The sequence below is a fragment of the Ursus maritimus genome, unplaced genomic scaffold (genome assembly GCF_017311325.1).
Source record: "Ursus maritimus isolate PB19 unplaced genomic scaffold, ASM1731132v1 scaffold_28, whole genome shotgun sequence".
NCBI classification, from domain to species: Eukaryota; Metazoa; Chordata; class Mammalia; order Carnivora; family Ursidae; genus Ursus; species Ursus maritimus.
The window spans coordinates 1458250-1479787 of record NW_024425341.1 but is presented as its reverse complement, the minus strand read 5'-3'; the positions used below and the strand labels follow the sequence as shown (position 1 = coordinate 1479787).

The 21538-nt window shown below is 41.6% G+C and overlaps 1 protein-coding gene across 6 annotated transcripts in view; it reads right to left on the bottom strand.

Moving 5' to 3' along the window:
* INTS10 (integrator complex subunit 10) overlaps positions 1-21207 on the bottom strand; it is a 36384-nt gene extending 15177 nt beyond the window's left edge. For 3 of the 6 annotated variants that reach the window (XM_040643193.1, XM_040643192.1, XM_040643196.1), the window contains exons 1-13: positions 20953-21207; positions 20304-20371; positions 19033-19136; positions 18194-18333; positions 16134-16215; positions 15495-15635; positions 14656-14827; positions 14076-14245; positions 13001-13134; positions 8358-8514; positions 6955-7037; positions 5780-5932; positions 2928-3036 (exon numbers count right to left, since the gene is read on the bottom strand). In XM_040643193.1, the coding sequence (XP_040499127.1) occupies positions 2928-3036; positions 5780-5932; positions 6955-7037; positions 8358-8514; positions 13001-13134; positions 14076-14245; positions 14656-14827; positions 15495-15635; positions 16134-16215; positions 18194-18333; positions 19033-19136; positions 20304-20371; positions 20953-21081 (1642 nt within the window). In that variant the 5' untranslated portion in view covers positions 21082-21207. Of the gene's footprint in view, positions 1-2927; positions 3037-5779; positions 5933-6954; positions 7038-8357; positions 8515-13000; positions 13135-14075; positions 14246-14655; positions 14828-15494; positions 15636-16133; positions 16216-18193; positions 18334-19032; positions 19137-20303; positions 20372-20548; positions 20568-20952 lie in introns of those variants that run through there. The other 3 variants (XM_008706266.2, XM_040643194.1, XM_040643195.1) reach the window with 3 other exon arrangements.
* Between the last annotated feature and the right edge of the window lie 331 nt (positions 21208-21538).

Sequence of the window (21538 nt, the reverse complement as noted above, 5' to 3'; positions counted from 1 at the left end):
GATGAACAAGAGAACAAAATCAAAAATATCAACCATGACTGAAGTGAAATACACACTAGACAAATCTGAAGAGGTCAGAAACCAAAAAAGAAAAAGAAAAAGAAAAAGGAAAAAAAAAAAGGGAAAAAGGAGAGAATATAACCTCTCAGGTGGACAAAACAGGGTGATCACTTGGTCTTGGGTGTATTTTGGTCTGTTTGTTAGAAGACACTAAATCCTAAAATTGTAAAGAAAGCAAAACATATATATAAATTGAATACAGTGAAAAGAAGCCAAAAATGAAGAATATATCTATAAAATTTAAATGTAAAAATGAAAGTTAAAAGAAGAGTTAATCAAATAAACTAGATGAAAAGGAAAAAAAAAGAAAAGGAAAATTTTAAACTGAAAAATAAGTCATGAGAAAAAAACCTCGAATTCTATATACTATTTTTCCCTAGCACTGGAGTTTTGCAGTTTTGTGTGTTCTGTAAACTTGGTATCCTCCTGACGTTTCAGCTGGTCTTCTGGGGGAGGGGCCTGCTGCCCTGATTCTCAGGTGTCTTTGCCTGGGCGGAGCTGCACCGCCCCTTGCCAGCAGAAGGGCTCCGTGTAAGCTGCTTTGGGTTGCTCTATGTGGCTTTTGTTCCCTCAAGGCTTTCTACACCACTTTAGAGGACCAAAATAAAAATGGCTGATCTCCAGCCCCGGAGCTGAAAGATTGTGGCCCCTCTCTCTTCAGTAAACCCTCAGAGAAAGCAGTCTGCACTTCTGTGTGCACCGAACTCTGCAGGCTCCTGCGGTTTGCACTGCTGCCAATCCTCCGGGGGAGGAGGGTCGCCCTGGGCCTGCTGCTTGCAGAACCCCCGCACGGAGAGCAATACTTTTTCTTCTAAAAAATGCTATCATTTTAGCTTTTCCATTTAGTCTTGCCTCCACCTCAAATTAGTCTTTGTGAATAAGGTGACATAAAGCTTGAGGATCCTTTTTCTTTCTACAGCAGAGGCCCTTTGTTCCAGCACCAATTGGTTGAAAAGGTCTTTGTTTCTCCAAAGAATTGGTCTGGTGCTGTCACTGAAAATCATCTGACCATATTTGTGTGGGTCTCTTTCTGGATTTTCCACTCTTATGCCAATACTGTCTGGATAACTGTAGCTTTATATTAAAAGTCTTGCTATCAGGTAGGGTAAGTTGCCCAGTTTTGTTATCTTTTTCAAAACTGTTTCAGCTATTCTAGATTATACTTCCCTATAGATTTTAGAATCAAACTAACCCCCCCCCCCAAAAAAAAAAGTCTGCTGGGATTTTGATTGGGATTGCACTGAGTCTACCGATACATTTGGGGAGAACTGGAACCCTAACAAATATGAGTCTTCCAATCTATGAATATGATTTTGTACACTTTTCAATAAAGTTGTCCCTAAGTATTTCATGGTTTTTGATGTTACTCTATTTGGAGCTTCCTTAGGCTTTTCTAATGTAGCCACATATCTGTAAATGAAGACAGCTGTTTTCAACCTTTATGCCTTCCTTTTTCTTCCCTATTGTGCTGGTTACAAACTCCAGTATGCTGAATTGAAGTGGTAAGAGCAAATACTCTTGTATTGTTGCTGATCTTGGGGAAAGCATTTGCTATTTCATGGTTAAGAATGATGTTGAGGAATAACTATTTCTAGTTTGCTAAGATTTAAAAAAAATCATGAATGATGAATGCAAACATAATGGAACCTATCTGCATCAACTAAGAGAATCATATGATTTTTCTCCTTTACTACGCTAAAGTGGTGATATCACAGTGATTGATTTTTCTACGTTAAACCACCTTTGTATTCCCAGTATACTTGGTCATATGTTTTATTCTTCTTATATACTGCTGTATTCAATTTGCTAAGATTTTTTGAGGATTTTGGAATCTATGTTTATGATGGATCTGGCCTTTAATGTCCTTTTCTGGCAATGCTCTTATTTGGTTTTGCCGTTAGGGTTATATTGGGCCTTAAAAACTGAATTGGGAAGTGTTCTCTCTTTCTCTAGTTTCTAAAACAGTATGCGTAGGATTGGTGTTATTTCTTCCTAAGTGCTTGACAGAATTCACCAGTGAAGCCATTTCGATCTGGAGTTCTATGGGAAAGTTTTTGATAACAATTTAATTTCTTTGATAGATGTAGGAACATTCATATTTTCTATTTCATTCTGTGTCAGTTTTGGCAAGCTATGTTTCTCACGGAATTTTTCCATTTCAACTAAATTGCTGAATTTATTGGCATAATGTTATTAGTAATTTATTCTCTTAATGTCCTTTTGATTTCAGTAGGATCTGTAGTGACATTCCTTCTTTTTCTTCCTGATCAATCTTGTTAGGAGTTTATCAATTTTATTTTTTTCAAAAAAACAACTTTTAGCTTTATTGATTTCCTCGATTTCATTTTCTATTGCACTGATTTCTGCTCTTATATTTTCCTGTCTTCTACTTTCTTTGGGTTCATTAGCTTATCTTTTTCTAACTTCTAATGTGGAAACTTAGAACCCTGACAGTGTATCTTTCTTCCTTTCTCATATAAACATTACAACTAAATTTATATAGTTTTTCAAGCAATATGCTCCTTGAGGTGAAGCTCAAAATAACCTGAGAGGGAAATGCCAGGACACACTTCTTAACAAATCATCTGCAAGTTTTCTGAGAATTGGTAAAGATAGGAAAAGGAGTTCACGGATATTCTTCAGAGATAACAAACTCAGGAAGTGAAGAGAACTTTGGAAGAAAGACAGATTTACAGCTGCTTATGAAATCAGTGCCAAGGACAAGCGTAGCAAGGGATTAACTTTTTATACAGTTTGTCAAACCCCTCAGATCACATAGTATTATTTCATCAGGAATCATAAAGAATTTTCTGGCCTTGGGTCCTAGAGCTGTATTTACGAAATATGAATAAAACTTGTCACTGTACCTTTTCTAAATTTGGCCTTTATTTTTGAGGGTTCTTCCTGTGTTTTGCCTCCATCTGGAATAGGGAGTACCATGTAGCACATCAAATCAAGGACTTTTTCACATGTCATCTAAAGAAGATCAGATGAAAAGGCACCAACCTGAAAGTCTCATTAAAAGCAAATCAACAGAACACTAACATATGTGTAGCAGACGACTGGGCAACGTGTGCACATGGAGGTCTGTACCACTACCTCAGGACTCTACGAGATTATTACTGTTTGCTCAACAGCAAATGTAGAAAAAGTAACTGAGGATCGTGGTACTAGACCTTCGGGGGAATAACAACTCATCTTTGCTGGTAAAACAAAAGAACAAAAATTACAAATTAGTCAAGTATTAACTACCCACGTGTTTAACAGCACAGTGGCATCCAAAAGAAGTAGGCCCATCTTAAAGACGTTTACTAACTCACTGAATAGAAAAATGAACAAAATGGGACACAGAATAGTGAACTACATGGTATGATATAAAGCATAATTTAAAATGAAGGAGAAATATACATGGGCTAAACGAGCTGGAAAGGGTTCAGGTACGAAGGTTACCCTTATCTCAACCTCAAAGGGGGGGGAAGAATTTGGAATGTGGAAAAGAGAAAAAAGGGTTTTCGGAGGAGGAGAGAAAGATGTGGGGAAGGGCTGGGTGTGTTTAGGTGATTAGGTGAGGGGAAAGAAGGTATGGTTTCAGAAATAACACAGACAAAACCGGTCTGATGCAGTGCTGGTGGCTGAGGAAGCCTCAAGTGCCACACCGAGCAGGTCGCTCTCAATCCACAGAGAGGGAGCCCTCACCTACGGTCCACCTGCTCAATTCTAGTAACAGCCAGATTCCATTTGGGAGCACGTTCTACGTGTCCAGCACAACCTTCTTATTATCCCCATTTTACAGATGAGGAAGTGGAGTGTTAAACCCATGCTTTCCACTCTTTTTCATGTCTTGGCGCATCCAGAAAATCTCTGTAAGGCTGCTCAGAGGTGGTGGCACTAACCTGGGGGTTCTAACTGCCCCAAGCCACAGCTAACTCAGAGGGTCATCCCGAACCCACCCAGGCCCACGGGGTTGTGAAGCTCCAGCTTTAAGAGCTCGACAGCCTGGTCGTTAAGAACTTGAACACTGGAGTGAGGCAGCTCGGTGAGGTAACTTGCCCCAGGTCACAGAGCTAGTAAGGAGTGGGGCCATGATGTGTACTCCGGAGTCATATGCCCACCTCCAGCCAATCTTTTCTGTAAATCCTTCCCTGACTACATGGACCCTGGTGAAAACACCCTTCCCTGAATGCCTACTGTGCATATGTCAAGGGCATACCACTTAGTACTGGATTTTTAACTGTCTTCTATAAATACTTGCACTTTTCTCTGTAACTCAAATTATATGTCCTGAATCAGGGATCCCTCAATTCCCACATCCTGCTTGTATCTCCACCCCCAGCACATGGTTCAATTTGGGGCACCAAGGAAGTCACTATTTCAGTTAAGTGGAATGATGACAGCAATCTCGTAGAAAGCAGTGACCGTAACTTAGAGATGGAAAAAGAAGACTGGCAAAAAACTCAGTTCAGAGCCATGGATTAGAGTGGTGCAAAAGAAATAAAAGGCACCACACCAAAGATATTAGCTTCATACTGGAACAATCAAAATGATTAGCCAGAGTAAGAGTCAACCGTGACTTGAGAGTTTTACATCTAAGGGCCAGAGAAGGAAGGAAACTCACACCTGGACACGCTGGGTCTGAGGTGAAGACAGACAGCTGAAGGCAGCTGAGATTCAGGAAGCAGGTTAAGTTAGCAACTAAGGGTGCAGGCCTCACCGCGATCGGCTTTGACAGAAGTCCTCAAAGAGAATGAGTTTGCCCAGCTTAATTAAATCTGTTTATTTTATATTCCCTAATACAATGCTGAACAGCAGTGCCTTGTATAACTCTCTAATTGTACATGATATATGGATATCTGCGTGGGTAAATATCCGCTCTCGTTCAAGTTCTCAGGAGGAATTCACTGAGACTTGGAATTAGGTACCTGATAATTACATAAATGATGGCAGAAAAGTATTTTCAATTTTTAATGCACATACTTTACATGCTCCTAAATATCATCATGGCAAATTAGAAATCACATTTCAAAGTTCAAGTTTAGAAACTTTATTCAGGGTTACTAATCACCAAGTAATCAACTTCACATATAGAAAGATGAGAAGAAATCAGAGTTTGTGTGTTAAGTTGTGGCCCTGAATTTATACAGTATAAAGAATAAAGAATGTGCTTAATCATTTTAATTGAATTCAAACATGTATTAAGTATCAAAGCTGTGCAGCCCACTGTGGTAGGTGCTGTGAGAGATTCTAAGGTAAAGCACAGGGTCTCCACCCTGTGGTAGGAGGGGCTCACAATCACAGCCATGAGGTGTCATTATCATGTAAAAACAGAATTTGAGGCTCCGATAAGCTAATGGAAATCCTCCATTTCCTACTTAGTAAATGCCTCCCTCTTCTGTCCAAGGACAATAGGACTGATTGTGCTCTAAAGTGATTCCAGGTAAGTAGAGAAAAAAAGAAACCATCCTCCAACAAAATGGAAAAAGGTACGAATAGGAAATCTGGGAAGTACCGAAGCCTGATTTCAGGCAAGCTATAACTAAAGAGAAAACTAAGTGAAACAAATTTATCAAGATTTTTACCAGCAGATTCGGTGATAAAATCTAGGCAGAAAAACCCTATTTCAAATAAACATGCCCTGAATTAAAGGCCACTCCAGGGAAAGAGGAAGCCCCAGCCCCGCTGAGTGCATCTGAGGGTCCCGTGCAAGGCGCACACTACTCACTCTGTACTCCCCTAGGGCAAAGTGGCAGGTCGCTAGCTGGATGAGTGCCCTCTGATGCTCCAGGGTCCCCTGTCCTGTGATCTGTGGCTGAGGAAGTGATCCCTGGAGAGCGGCTAGATGATGCAGGCTGGCTATCGCTTTTTTATATTGACCCTAAGAAAGACATAACAGCAAGGAGGTGAGAAACACTGACTTTTAAAAAGAATTTCCAGAGTTGGGGTGCCACAGTTGGTTAAGTGTCTGAGTCTCGATGTTGGCTCGGGTCGTGATCTCAGGGTCGTGAGATCCAGCTCTGTGTTGGGCTCTGTGTTTAGCGCGGAGTCTGCTTAAGACTCTCTCTCAAATAAATAAATACATAAAAATCTCCAGAGTTCATTAAGCAACTACAGATAAGGTAGCTCTGTCTGATCATCTGAGGAGGAAAAAGGAGACTTAGCAATAACAAAACCAACTTATTTAAAGCTAGATGGAGGGTTCTTTATGGAGGTACTTTATACATACAAAGATTTTTCTTTCTGGTCTTAATTCCTTTTTTTTTTTTTTTTTTGAAGTTATTTATTTATTTTTCAGTTATCTCTACGCCCAACATGGGGCTTGAACTCACGACCCTGAGATGAAGAGTCACATGCTCTACGGAGCCAGCCAGGTGCCCTGGGTCTTAAGTCTTAAGATTAAATAAAATAACACAAGCTTTTGGATAAAATACATTTTGGATATACCACTGCTTATAAACATTTTACAACTGATACCATTTCTCCTTTATGTAGGATGGAAGAAGCAGCCTGTGTGTTTCGACAACAGAGGTCGGAAGCTCTGCGTGTTCTTAGGGAATTATCAGCTCTCTCCATTCCGGGCCTAAGTAGCTCAAGACGGCAGAGCAGGGCGGAAGGACTCCGGGAGAGTCGAGGGGCGAGAAATACCCATCTTTTATTGCAAAGTAAAAATCTTGCTTTTACAGAGGGGTGTGCAAAAGTAACACAGAAGATGTGGCCTTGTCATTCTGGAGTTTTTTGGAGATGAAAGTGGACCATAATCCCTCTGCCACTGAGGCCAGAAGCTGTCTTCGGAGCACGACTGGCCTACAGAAGGAACCCACACATCTTGCACGCTATGGCTGGCTCACCACCATCATCATCCTAGACAGACACGGGAACTTAAAATACACATCACTCTACCTGATAGATGATCATATCAGTGAGGAAGATTCTCAACCAAAGCCAAGTATCTGTCTTCCATGCCAAACAAATTCTTGTAAATTCTGAGAATTCAAAAGCAAATTGACCGAAAACACGTTAATACAGAAGCAGAAAACAAAACAAACCCAGCAAAACAGAGACGAACTTTCAAAAAAGGGACGGTAACTGTGGACTTTGATTTCTAAAACAATGGTCTAGAATTCAATTACATAGTAAAGTTAGAATATAATACTTATCAGTAATCCACAAGCGGTATTTTTATTAGGCCCCAACATTTACTAAGCACACACCATGTCCCAAGAGCTGTTCAAAATGTTTTTCGTATATTACCTCACTTACCTTGTCAATTACTTGGCTCTCCTCAGAAAAGGTATTGTTTTCAGCTAGCTCAGAAAACAAAGATACAACACTAACCGTTTGACTCATTTTTTAAAGTCAAGTTATAGCTAAAGGAAAACTACCCCCCCAAAGGTCACATACATGTTTACAACTCTAGATGTGACCAGGAGAGACGGAGTGACGCTCTATCTACCTAGAAAAAATGACAGGACGCAGCTGACCAAGGGTTCTGTACAGGCACGGGATGGAAGCAGGCCAAGGGATGAAGGTCCACTGGCCAGAAGGAAAGTAAAAATATACTGTTGATTCCAAAGTATAGTAAAATCCACGTGTTAGCAATGCGCCAGTGATTTCTTTCTTTCTTCTTTTTCTTCTTCTTCTTTTTTAAATTATTTGTTTCAGGGGTACACGTCTGTGATTCATCAGCCTTACATAATACCCAGTGCTCATTACAACACACACCCTCCCCAATGTCCATCCCCCAGTTACCCCATCCCCCCACCCCCACCGCTAGTGATCTCTAAGTAATGTTGAAATACTTAATAGTTGTAAACCTCCCCATAGTTTTAGGTCTATTTTCAAAAGAAAACAGGCTTTCTGTAGGGTGAGTTTTTCAGGCAATGGAATTAATGCAGATAAAAACCTTTTGTATGCTTAGCTACATGTGACCTAAGGAAGATACAAGGCAGTGGGACAGAACAAATAAAAACACTAAACAAACCCAGCAAGAAAAAGGAGAAAAGAGACCAGCAATGCAATGTTAAAAGACCAAAAACTCTCCCTCAAACTCCACCCCAATCCTAATTATAATAAACACTCAGAGTAGAAGCTAAGATGTAAATGATTTGAATAGTTTTTGATAATTTGAATATTAATTAATAAATGATTAGATGTCCTGCTCAAAAAAGAATCCTATAAACCGTGTGAACTGCTGTAAGCAATTTAGCTCTAAGTGTCTTGCTGTTCCAAGTAGAACACTATTTTAAGCACACTGATTTTATATAACACGTTAAACAGCACTAATACGACAAGCATGTTCTTACCCTTGTCCAGGAATTCTAGGGAGTAAAGCAGCTCCCAGCTCTCCCTGGCTAGTTTAAAGCTCTCGAGCACTTCAACGGAGTTAGCAAGCTCTGCTTTATTGACCACGATGTGACGGTTCCTTCCTTTTGCTGAACAGTCTTCATCGTCTGAACTCTGCTTAGAGAAGGTGAAGAAGGTGATTAGCTTATAACTTATACAGGTGACCCTTCAACAACACAGGTTTGAACTACACAGATCCGCTGACACACGGATTTTATACAGTCCAGCACTGTAAATGTACTTCTCTTCCTTATGATTTTCTTACTAACATTTTTTTCCTCCAGTTTACTGTGTTTCAAGAATACAGTATATAACACACAGAACATACCAAATATAAGACAATCAACTATTTATGTTATTGGTAAGGCTTCTGGTCAACAGTAGCTATTAGTTAAGTTTTAGGGGAATCAAAAATTATACACAGATTTATGACTGTAGGGCAGGTGGGGGTTGGTGCCCCTTACCCCCATGTTGTTCAAGGGTCAACTGTACTCAGACGTTGTTATGTTTATTACCGCCAATTCTGATTACCGTACGGATTTTATTTCAAAGGATACTATCATGAGGATAATATTTTGAACTTCACAATTTGGCCTTAAAAATTAATATATAAATTTTGCATCTTTTCACTCTCACATATTCAATTTTTGCCTTAAAAACTAAGCTTATGTTCTGACGATAAACTCTAAGCTTATGCTGGCTTCTAAGTAAAGCTATCGAGTTAAAACTTCCAGTAGTTTAAAAACATATCAATGTTATAAAAGCCCCAAATTAGATTTTTAAATTCAGAGATACAGCTTATGTGGCATATGTTTTATAGTTAACTCTTTTTTCAATATGTGAAACCATTTAATTTGCTTCCAAATGAGTTTATCGTGTAGAATAAAATTAAAGCCCAAACGCCCTAAGACTCAGAGGAATGACTCTTCCTAATCTTTTGTTCCGTCTACATACCCTCTCCCACAGCCAGCCCTCTCTAGTTCTGCTCGCCTAATGCAAGGTGTCGACCAGAAATTACATTTGCTTGCACTTATCTATTAATGCCTCTGTATTTTCCAATGAAGAGCCCTACTTTTCTTGCTCTTCATCTCAAGAAATGCAAAGCCAAAGAGCGGTCTCAGAGAAATGCACCTGTATAAGTGACAGTGAGCACGGTCAGACACGCTGCCAAAAAATGGTAAAGGTAAACCAGCTCCACGCAGTTTTATTTTGCTAAGAATTTCTGGACGCCTTCATTCTACCTAGGTTATTTTACTAACTTAATGACCCAAATTAAATTCTCCCTGCAGATTTTCACGCCACTATGCGCATTTAAAAATATGTACCAATATTTCAGGTAAAAGCTCCATTCCTCAAGCTGATCTCAGAAAAAATAAGCACCTCCCTCCCACTACCCACCTTTCTCTCCCCACTTTCAGAGCCTGGTATTCTCCTGCTCGTCCTTGATGCTTGGGGACCCTCCCTGCCCACTTAGCTGCCATATTCTTATCTTCCCTCAGTAACGACACACACCCAGCTCCCTTTTACAATCAAAACCTGTTAGGTATCCTACTTCATCAGGGTCCAGTTCCTTGCCACACGGTGCCAATCTAATAGGATATACTAACATGAATGGGGTATTCACTGTTGCAACTTTATAGAAAATCCTGCCTCAAAACAGGATTGGGAGTTTATGGAAGGGACCTCAGACATGGTAAGAATAGCTTCCAAACAGTTTCTAAAATTTAAAGAAATCGATTTTGAAATGCAAAAGTACACTCTGAAGTTCCGGGCAGCTGCTGTAAGCGAGAAGCCTGACTACAGGGACACACACAAGTATGTGCGGGTGGGGAACGTTGCCCACAGGAGGGGACAGTCCCTCAGCTCCAGCCACCTGGCACGTCACATGAGCCAGGGAATCAGGCTGGGTGGAGAACGTACACCTGCCTGACGTGGGCAGCATCCATGTGGCCCCAGCTGTGGGCCAGCATCAGGGGCCAGCGAATCAAATATCCCAATTATTAAAGAAGTCAAACATCTCCACTGCTGTGGGAAATCTCCCAATTTTTAGATGTTTGGTTATTAAAAGAAGCAAAACACTATGAGTAAAACAAGATGAATCTAAAAGCTGAGCTTTATGTCCTCTGCTGTGATGGCTAAACAGACACGGCTGGACCTGCAATAGGTCGGGGCAGACTGTGGGACAGAATGAAAACCAGGAAAAATCAGTTAGTAGAGTAAAAACAGAAACAGATGGAAACCGAGGTTGGTTGGAGGGCCAGAGTATGACAGCAGGGCCTGCCAGAGGACACATGAGAGGTGAGAAACAGGAAGAACCAGAGGGCCAGACGGTTTAAACAGCTATGCCATGGCCCGGATGCCAAGGCTGAGAGGGAAGAGTGGGAATTCACTCATTCACCAGCTGTGGCTCAGGCACTGTCCAGGTGTCCAGGGTACAAGACAGACAAGGTCCTTGGCCCCACGGAGCTCGTACAGAGCTAATCAGGAGACACAGACAGTAAAGCAGCAAATGAAGAAACAAGAAAACAGCCAGCAGTAAGGGCTCTGCAGAATTAAAATAGAGTAATAGAGAGGGAAAACTGGATGGGCATTTCGAGAGGTCTGAGAGGGAGAAAAGTCTGGGCTGACAGCTAAGTGACAAGGACACAGGATGGGCAGAGAGACGTACGCCAACCTTAGGGCACAGCTTGGGGCTAGAGATCCAGGCGCAGAAAGGGGCTCAGAGCGCTGGAGGTGCAGAGAGGCCCGAGCGTCTGCGGCATACAAAGGCTGGCTCGGTAATGGCTCTGAAGCCAAGGTGAAGAGCTTGGATTTTATTCTGGGCATGAAGGGAAGCCACTAGAGGTGGTAAAGCAGGGGACTGATGTCTGATTCAGGTCTTAAAAACGTCACTAAAGTTGCTGGATAAAGCAGAGATGGTAGGGAGCAAGAGTGCAAGCAGGGAGACAAGACGACACCCCTGATGACGTATGAAAGACTGGGATGGCTTGGACAGGGAGCAGGTGGTGGGGATGGAGAGAAACAGACCAATGGAACCATGTTATTTATACTGATTTATAAGGGACACGTCACTGCTTTTAGTTAAAACCCGTGTTAGGCGACGACCTATTATCCACATGGCAGGAAGTGTCTGTGGTCTTAACGTGAAGTACCTGGATAAACCACATACTCATGGAACCCAGAAGGGACAGCTAACGAGTGACCCCACCTGGGAATGTCAGGGAAGAAGGAGAGAGTAGCTACCCAGCCACATTAGTGGTTTTTTTAAAACATGAATCAGAGGGCATCTGGGAAAGCCTGGTTAGCAGAGTTCTCAACCTGGGGTTCTGGCTGAAAGCATCTTTCAACCTCAGAAATTATTTGCGAAATTGTGCATGTGTGCGTTTTTCTGTGGGAGGAAACAAAGGAGTTTATCAGAAGATTTAACAACCTCAGAAGCCTTCAGAAAGGTTTCGTCTTCCCTGCTCCATTCTATATTATACCGTGCAGTTTACAAAGACATCAGATTCAACTAATCTCTCCTCATGCCCGGGTCTAGTGAATGCTACTCAGGGGCTGAAGGAGTGGTAAGGGGACTGACAGGAGGAGAGGAGAGGGGACAGAAAGTGGGTGAGACGCTAGGCTCCCCTGAAGTATTTTACCTGGAGCAGAGGTTAGCAAACTATGACCTGCAGACCAGATCCTGTTTTTATAAATAAAGTTTTATTGGAACACATCCGCCCCATTTCTTTACTATTGCGTATGGCTATTTTTTGTACTTTAACAGCAGAACCGAGTAGCTGCAACAGAGACTGTTGGGCCTGTAAAGCCTACATCATTTATCACCTGGCCCTTCACAGAAAAAGTCTGCTGACTCCTGACCTGGAGCACCTCCATGGTCATGCTGTTACACACTGGGCCTCCACTAAAGCTTTCACTGAAAGGATTCCTCTGCTTTGAAATAAGTTTAGAAATCACTGTTCTGCTCAGGCCTGCTGCCTGGCCCCATCAGAAGACCAGTGGTTCTTCATATTCTCTGGCCTCCTGCATCTTCGTGCAAACTGTCTTCTCTTCACAAAATCCACCCTCCAATTCCAAAGACGAAACCCTCTACATCCTTCAAGGCTGATCTCAAATGCTGACCTCCTTTATGAAACCTTCTGAACATCTCCCCTTGGCTTCTAATGACTTCCTAGCCGGAACACCTCGGCCCTTTCCATTTTGAGGCCAGGACTTAGCACAGCACCCTGTCTAGCTGCTCAATGTAGTTCACTTGGCTTTTTTACCTTTAATTGATGCCATTCAGTCCTGACAGATAGAACTAACTTACACCAGGGTTTCTCAACATCAGAACAACTCTTCGTGTGGGGCTGTCCCGTGCACTATAGCACCATCTGCAGCATGCTGGCCTCTACATGGGAGATACGCATAGCAACTCCTCCCCACCCACTGCCAAATGTCCCTGGGGGGCAAAATCACCTCCAGTTGAGAACCACCGATTTACACAGTAATTATAATTAAAAGACCTAAGCTTTATCAATTTAGCTCCAAAGCTGTATTTTACATTCATTCCCAGCAAACCACAAACATATAATCCGGTAATAATCATATCTGAAAGGATTACCATGGTTTTTTCTCTTCCCTCAGCTAGTTTCCTCTTTTTATGTATGTGTTTGTTACGATCAATTTCTACATCACCATACACATTTGATACATCCTCAAGAAGAACCAGTGGAACTTGGCTTGGGGCATTAGGACCTATGGATGGGGGGAAAACACCAACACTTAAAAATGCGGCAAGGAAAAGAAAACTTAGTATCAGGTGGAAGTTTACTCAGCTGTTGTTTGAAAATACAGGTCATTAAAGAGTATGTTCAGTGTGATCCCAGTTTGGTAGACAAACAAGTGTACATGAATAGAAAAAAGACTGTACAGATATACACCAGATTATTAATAAAGGTTCTCGCTCAATGACAGATCACAAGCAAACGTTCCTTCTCTGTCTTTGTTCTTATGTATCTACAAATTTTTCATAGTGATCGTGAATCATAAAATTAGCCAAAAACTCAAGACTATGAAGTTATATGTGTAATACCTTATAGCTACAAATTCCAAACAAAATCTAAATACATGAAAGACTATACGGTAATACACAAATATGAGAGCTGTATTATATTGGATGGGTAGGTGATTTCACCTTTCTATTTTTCACATTTTTTAGAATTTATATGCATAAATGTTATTTAAAAAATCTTTGTCTATTGCAAAGCCTTTGTGAAATCTACTTCAGTACTTTGCTACATCTGCTGCTTTTTCAAAATAGAGGCACTGAATATCCGTATTTAGTTTTGCAGTACCACTACATCACTTGATATAAAAATTTAATCAATCAATTAAGCGGACTCCATGCCCACGTGGAGCCCAACGCAGGGCTTGATCTCACAACCGTGAGTGAGATCAGGACCTGGGCGGAGATCAAGAGTCGGACACTTAACCAACTGAGCCACCCAGGTGCCCCGATATAGAAGTTTTAAATGAAAATGTACTTATGTAGAAACTACCAACAACTTAAAAAAAGGCACTGGTGTCACCCCACAATTATTTGGATCCAAGAACGATGTTAAGGTAAACATTTTCATCTTCTTCATCATCCCAGCTGAAGCCAGTATTTTGGGAGACTCTAACATTCTTTAACCAACCTTGGAATAGAGATGGTTGTATGCTGTTGACGTACTGGAACGCATTCTTAAAGAAGACCAACATGGTGGAATAAACCACTTGGTTCTTATATTTTGCATGAGCTTCATTATCAAAGTTGTTCATGTATCTGCAGAGATCCTTCATTCTGTGCAAAATATCACCATAGCTTCTGAAAGATGAAGGATGATAAAAATTAGTTAATTACTCTGGGCTTGTCAGCTAAAGGTCTAGAGAAAAGCCCCAACAGAAGCACGACATTTATCAAATGCAGCTGGAGGCATATGTGATTCTGAACTAGAGCAGTGATCAGACCACGATTTCAGGACACATAATGACAAAGAAGCTACTCGTTCCTCTGAATGCTAAGGAGTGCTTCAAGCTCAACAGCCTCTTACAAGTTCATACTCCCACCGGGAATCTTTTAATAAAGTTAAAAACCACCCTCTTTTGCATAAATGCCAAGTTGCCCAAAGCATACACATTATATGCTTTTTAAGAAAGTGTTTTGGTTTTTAAAGATCCTGAGATTACGGTATCAGAAGGCTTGCTAAGCAATTCTAGAAATGAACAATTTCTTACCGTCTTCCTTTATCCATCTGCCATTCGCATCTCATTCCAACCACATTTAAAATCTTAAACAACCTCTCCCAAGGGTCCACAATCTGGGATGATTTTTCAGTCAGCCCTTCTATTATGTACTTCTGAGAGCTCCGTTTGCTAGGTGACATTAAATCAGATGCTTCTTGGGCACCTGGGAAATGAGAAAAAAGAAGCCTACAATTAATCTTATGACTTACTATGTAGGTAGCACTTGACAGAGAAAGACACAGTCTGAATCCCTATTCAAAAGGCAAGAGCACACAATTCCAACACATTATGTGTTGGACCCACAACATGCCAACACATTATGTGGGAAGGACCCACAACTGGCCACTGGTATAAGCAAGAAATGACCTTTGAGCTGTGGTATGTGTATGAAGCTCAGGACACTAACATTATGGTTCACAGGTTGACTGTTTCAATCAAAGGGTAAAACTGGTTCCGGAAAAGTCTCATTTCTTTTTTTTTTTTAAGATTTTATTTATTTATTCGACAGAGATAGAGACAGCCAGCGAGAGAGGGAACACAAGCAGGGGGAGTGGGAGATGAAGAAGCAGGCTCCCAGCAGAGGAACCTGATGTGGGGCTCGATCCCAGAACGCCGGGATCATGCCCTGAGCCAAAGGCAGACGCTTAACGACTGCGCCACCCAGGCGCCCCCAGGAAAGTCTCATTTCTTACCTGTAGTATTTTTTCCAGGAATCATCTTTTAGAACACTATCAAACTGGTATGCATCCAAAGAATAATCAGAATGATGAGGGATTTCTGAGTTTGCAATTTACCAAACTCTGTATAAATAAAATTGAAGCATCACTTACCTTGATGTTGACTCTCTATTTGAGTAGACCTAGTGACGTAATTGATATAAAATTCAGCTGCTTTGTTTAAGTACTTATATAATAAATTGGCAGGCAATCGGACATCATGGTTGTTAATTATTAGAGGAAGGACATCACAGACTGTTGAAAAGGAAAAATAAGAAAAAACAATTAAGTTGTCTTTTTACCCTACAATTCTGATAGGAACAAAATATTATTTTAGAGTTCACTTAATGTAGAATCCAAAATATATAGGGGAAAAAACCCTTTATGGCACATTTATTTAAAAACTGCAGTGCAGAGGGACACTAGTGGATGGAGTGAGCAAGGAAATACACAAGCAAATTTTACATTATGGGTAAGGATCTAGTTCTTACACTGGGTGACAATTCAGATATTTATTATTATGCCTCATACTTGAACATATTACACATATTCTTTAGGAGGTATCGAATATTACGTAATAAAAATATAGGAGTTGCTTAAATGCTTTCTGGACTAAAAAAATAAACAAGGATTTAAATTTCACACCATGAAAAGTTCCTTTGCTTTCCAGAAATGACCTTATCCCTGAAATGATACTTACTCCAGCATATTCTACTTACATAAGGAATTAATACAAAATACAATTTTTCTTACCAAATAATTTTCTAAAGCAGTTAACAGGAGATTCTTGTTCTTCAATAGTTTCAGCCTCTAATAATGCTTCCCCAAGGCCGACCTGTTTCAAAATACAGTTAAATCATTTAAATGTATTACAGTTTAAAACGTCAGATTTACATAAAGAAATATTTTTTTTAATTTACCAGTTTGTATAAGCAAACTTCCCCAAGAAACAAATATTCTCATTTTAAAGACTAGAAAACAAAGTACATCAGCAACACAGCCCAGAAGGAAACCCCAAATTCACCTGACCACTGACTATTTTGTCTTGGTCATTCTCCTCTGAACTAGCAAAATTAAAATGCTAATAAGATGTCTACAGAAACTTGAAGGAAGCACTGGAACTAGTTAGAATGATAAAGGAGATGTAGAAATTTTCTACAAAATGTAGAAACTAACTGTATTCTCTACATCGAGATGTATTATGTCAACAAACCTTACCACTTTCAAGTGTTGTCAGGAGTAGCCAGTCATTCAGCCTGGGCTAGGCTGGATGCAACTGTTTGACTTTTAAGGGCACCTTTCCATTACTTTCTACCATGTATTACCTAGCAGAGTAGAAAGCAGGCTTATCAAAATCCACCCAGACATCTGCATTATCTTCCTTGGGGTCAGTTGGCGATGCATGGGGTGGGGTGAATAATGGAAAAGGTAACACAAAAAGCTAATAGTTGAGTAAGGATCAAGGAATGTATTGGGTTGAACAGCATCCTCCCAAAATTCATGTCCACTCAAAGAGTCTCAGAATGTGACCCTACGTATATTTTATCTTATAAAAAAAGTAAGCTCTTTGTAGATGCAATTAGTTGAGAAGAGGGCACACTGGGTTAGGGCAAGCCCAAATCCAATGACTACACTCCTTACATGGTCATGTAAAGACACAGGAACATAGACACATAGGGAAGAAAGTCATGTGACAACAGAGGTGGAAACTGGAATGATGAAGCTGCAAGCTGAAGAATGACAAAGATTGCTGGTGACCACCAGAAGCCAGGGAGAGGCAGGAAGGATCTTTCCCTAGAGCCTTTAGAGGGAGCATGGCTCTGCCCGCACCTTGCTTTTGGACTTTCAGCTTTCAGAACTGTGTGGGAATAAATTTTGGTTGTTCTAAGCCACTCAGTTTTCTGGTCCTTTGTTACAGCAGCCCTAGGAAATGAATAGAGGGAGGTACAGAAAAGGTTAACTGGAGCCAGAAGCTTGAAAGATAGTGTGGGTAAGAATAAACAAGAGAGTTTGAATTAATAGAGTTAAGGATTTGAATCCTAAATCTCCCACTTACTAGCTATAAGAAGCTACTAACGTATTTAAGATTCTCCTCATCTCTAAAGTGGGATACTATCTACCTCAAGGGGTCCAGGGAGTACAGGGAGTATGGAAGAAGATACCTAACACTTACCAATAATTATTACAGACAGAAGGAATAGAGGGAAAAGCACATGAAAAACATGTCTGTGAAGACTATAGACTATGGCTCTCAGTTAAATTCAAACATTGTTGACTACAGTGCAATAGGATTTTTTAAAAAGATTTATTTATTTAGAGAGAGAGCATGCATGAGGGAGCGTGGGTGCAGAGGGAGAGGGAGAGGGAGAGGGAGGGAATCTCAAGCAGACTCCATGCTGAGCTGGGAGCCTGGCATGGGGCTTAATCTCACCACCCTGAGATCACAACCTGAGCCAAAACCAAAAGTCAGACGCTCAACTGACTGTGCCACCCAGGCACCTCTGGAAGAGGATTAAAACAAACAAACAAACAACTTTACTGTACTTTACAGATTGCAAATAAATAGCACTGTCAAAGCTTGGTGACTATTTCCTTACACTGATGGGACAGCTTCTGGAAATTTACGAAGTCTGATAACAGTAACATCGTTTTAGCTTTACTGATGAAGATTCCTTGATTTAAGTTCAGTCTTACCCAGTATTCTTCAGAATTTCTGCTTTTAGAATAATACCCACTATAGCTTCTAACCCAGCTGATGGATGTGCTGATCGGTTTTATTTTCTCTTGAGGAAAAGGAAAGGATCAAATCATACCCCATGCTGCACCACTGTTTCAGGGAAGCGTCTCAAAAGTAGAAGCAACATTTCTGATCGTTCCAATGTGTTGAAGCATTGTTCCGTAACCTTTAGTAACATTTCGCACTGGACCCGACCAGGGAGAGTTTCAAATAAACCTGTACATAACACATTGTACTTTAAAAATTTTCTTTCAGAAAGAAAATCCTGAAGCTAAAGTGGAAATAAGGCATTTTCATGTACTGAGCAGTAAATACTACATTTAGAATCACTGTTTCAGTTTTACCTACAACCTAGAAGGCTTCTGGGTCAGATGGTATTAGACACAGATGTTTGCTGAATGACCCTAAAACACTTGGAGGCCTTATCAGATCCAGAAGATAAGAATGGCGTAGGGGATGGGTCACAACAGTGCTTGCTGCTGGCTGAGATAAAGAGGATGCACTTGTTTAAGTTGAAATAACCTAAACCACATACTTTTTTATCCAGAATTTGAAATCTCTGATTGGCTATCACAACCCAGGGGAAAGGTCATAAACCACTAAAAGTTTCTCTCCTTTTTTGTGGAGATCTGCCTAACCTACAGATGCTTTCTGATCACTATAAAACCTGCTAAAAATATATTCAATTCCCTGGTCCAACTGATAAATGCACACCCTTTAAGGAAGCTTAGAGGTTTCTAAGCAAATGCTCAAGGGACCAAATGACACCATTTGCACAGACCTCAGTTGTCAAGAACAAACATACATTTGGATACCAGTACCACAGATGTTGAGTTTTCTGTGAAATTACTATATACAACTTAGTATTCCAGAAACGGTAATTTATACACCATTAAGTTATAACTCCATTCTTACTTCTTAAAAATTGGGTTTGTTTATCCTGTGAATCGTTCCTTAATGCTGATGTAATAATGCTGATTTCTCTCCACACCACGGGCTGATCTGGGAAATTCACAAACCTATTTTAAAATGAATGCAATAAATTAAAATGTCAGATTCTATATAGTATTACAAAAAGAAAAGAACATGAGCATACGGAGAAATACACATTTTTCTTTATTACAAGTGAATATGTGGATGCACCCAAACAAACCAAAATAAAGATACAAAAATAAAAACTAATTAAGGAAAATGAAGTTAATCACAAAAGTCTTTAGAGTTTTTATAAGTGAAAAGACAAATGACCATAATATATAAAGCACGCCTAAATATCAACGAGAAAAAAGAAAAGAAAAAAAACCTACCCAAAAGAAAAAGTGGGCAAAAGCAAAACACAGAAAGAATACAAACAAAGAGAACACTTGAAAAGATACGCAGTCTTATTAGTAATACGATGAACACAAACTTCCAAAAAATAGTAAGATACCACTTTCTATCACTGGCAAAAATCAAAAACCCGATAGAAAGACTGATAATATCCAATGCTGGCAAATGTGTGGGAAAATGGGCACTCTTATACACGGCTAGTAGAAATGTAAATTCGAATAGTATTTTTTGGAGAGTAATTTGATAGTGTATCCCGTATACCCTTGACTGTGAAAATCAATGTTTAAGAATCTACTCTACAGAAAAACACTAAAATTTGGGTACAAAATTGCTTACTGACACTCTGAATATAATCTCAAATAATTGGAAACTACCTCAATGTCCACGAATGTTATGAAATGCTATGCAAATATGAAAAAGAAGAGCTCTACATACTGAAAAATAAAGGCATCCCTCCATGACAGTGGGTGAAGAAAGCAAGCTGCAGCGTGATATATGCAGTATGATTTCCCTTTTGTAGCTCTTTCCCACAAACACCAACTTGTATGTGCTGCATTGTGTATACATGTACACAGACACAAGAAACTCTGGTTGAGCTGGAGGAACTTTCACTTGTTATTCTCTATATTTCAGTATTGTCCGAACTGCAAAGAGCACGTATTATTTCCAAAATAAAATACATTATTGAAAGAAAAGTTTTAACAAGAAGAAAACATAAGCCTTCTCTGCAGAAGGCACGTCAGCAGTTAACGAAGGCCTAGACGCAAGAGATGGAGATGAACTTGAAGATCTCCCCCCAGCTCCCACTTCCACACACAGACAAAACCTCAAAGGTCGAGGGCAGTGCAAGCTGAACTCACATGTCGTACAGCAGTCTCCCGGCGGTGGCAGTCCTCTCGGCATTTCGCTCGATGGTGTACATCTCATACTGCAACACAGATCGGCCCCGAGGGTCACAACCTCCGCCCGGGGTTGGTCCTAGCTCACCGCCCGCAGCTAGCTGGCCTTCACTGAGCACCCCCAACCCGAGAGGGCCTGACAGCAAAGCATCACCTGCTGGCACAGAGCCACGGGGCTTAGGAGTGCGACCCTCGGGGTCACTTACAATCCTTCGGTCCCCAAGATTGGAGGAATAAGGTCTCAAAATTAGTAGGCACTACACAAATGGCTGCCATGATGAACGAGCGGGAAGACGGCCTTTCCCAGAGGCGGGGGGGGGGGTGCCGAGCCGGCCACCGGAAAGCAAAACACCCCCAACGCCTCCAGCCACCCGGACCTCCAACGGGTCCGCTGTATCTCAAGGTGCTGGTCTCGCGGGGGAGAAGGCGTGTGAGGAGTGTCGGAGAGCGGCGCGGGGGAGGTGGAGAGAAGGGGGAAGAGAGCGAGAGGGGCGGGCCGGACTGGAGGCGACGGCCCCCAAGGCGGGAAGAGCTGGCGGCCAGTGTAGCCCCGGAGCGGCCAAGTGCTACACCTCCACGCGGGCAGCCGCGTGCAAGGGCCTGACCTCACCTGGATGTTAAAGTCTGCGGGGTAGAGGCTGCGGGCTGTGATCAGCCAAGCTTTGGCTGCCCACAGGTCGTGCTGCACCAGCTCCCGGGCTCGCTGCACCAGGAACTCGCAGTCACCCTGGGCCGACATGACCCAGGAGGCGTCAGGCCACCGGCAGCTGAGGTCGTTTACCTTCCGGATCTGGAGACACCGTCGCCGCCGCCGCCGCCGCAGTCGCCGCGGGGGAGGCTTCTGCGCATGTCCGGGTTGGCCGATCCGGAAAACCTTTCTGGGTTTTGCGAGCAGCTCCTCCGGTCGGATCTCCTGAAAGGTCCGGCGCGTTCCTCCTTTGAAGATTTAGTGTTTTGGTACGGACTTTTCCAGGTCACCTCCAAAATGTGGAGAAGTGGATTCCCATTCTTGCGGGCTCCAGCGTGACTCTTGTCCAGCCCGGAAGCATGCGCAAGAGATCGTAGTCGCCGAGCTTCCTCCGCGGGTTCTTCCATCCCTCTCCTGGAGATCTGCGGGTGGGCGGTCCCTGGGTGTTCTTGAGGTCTGGTATCCAGGACCAGGCTGGGAAGAAGTTGGAGAGGGAGAGGGAGAGGGC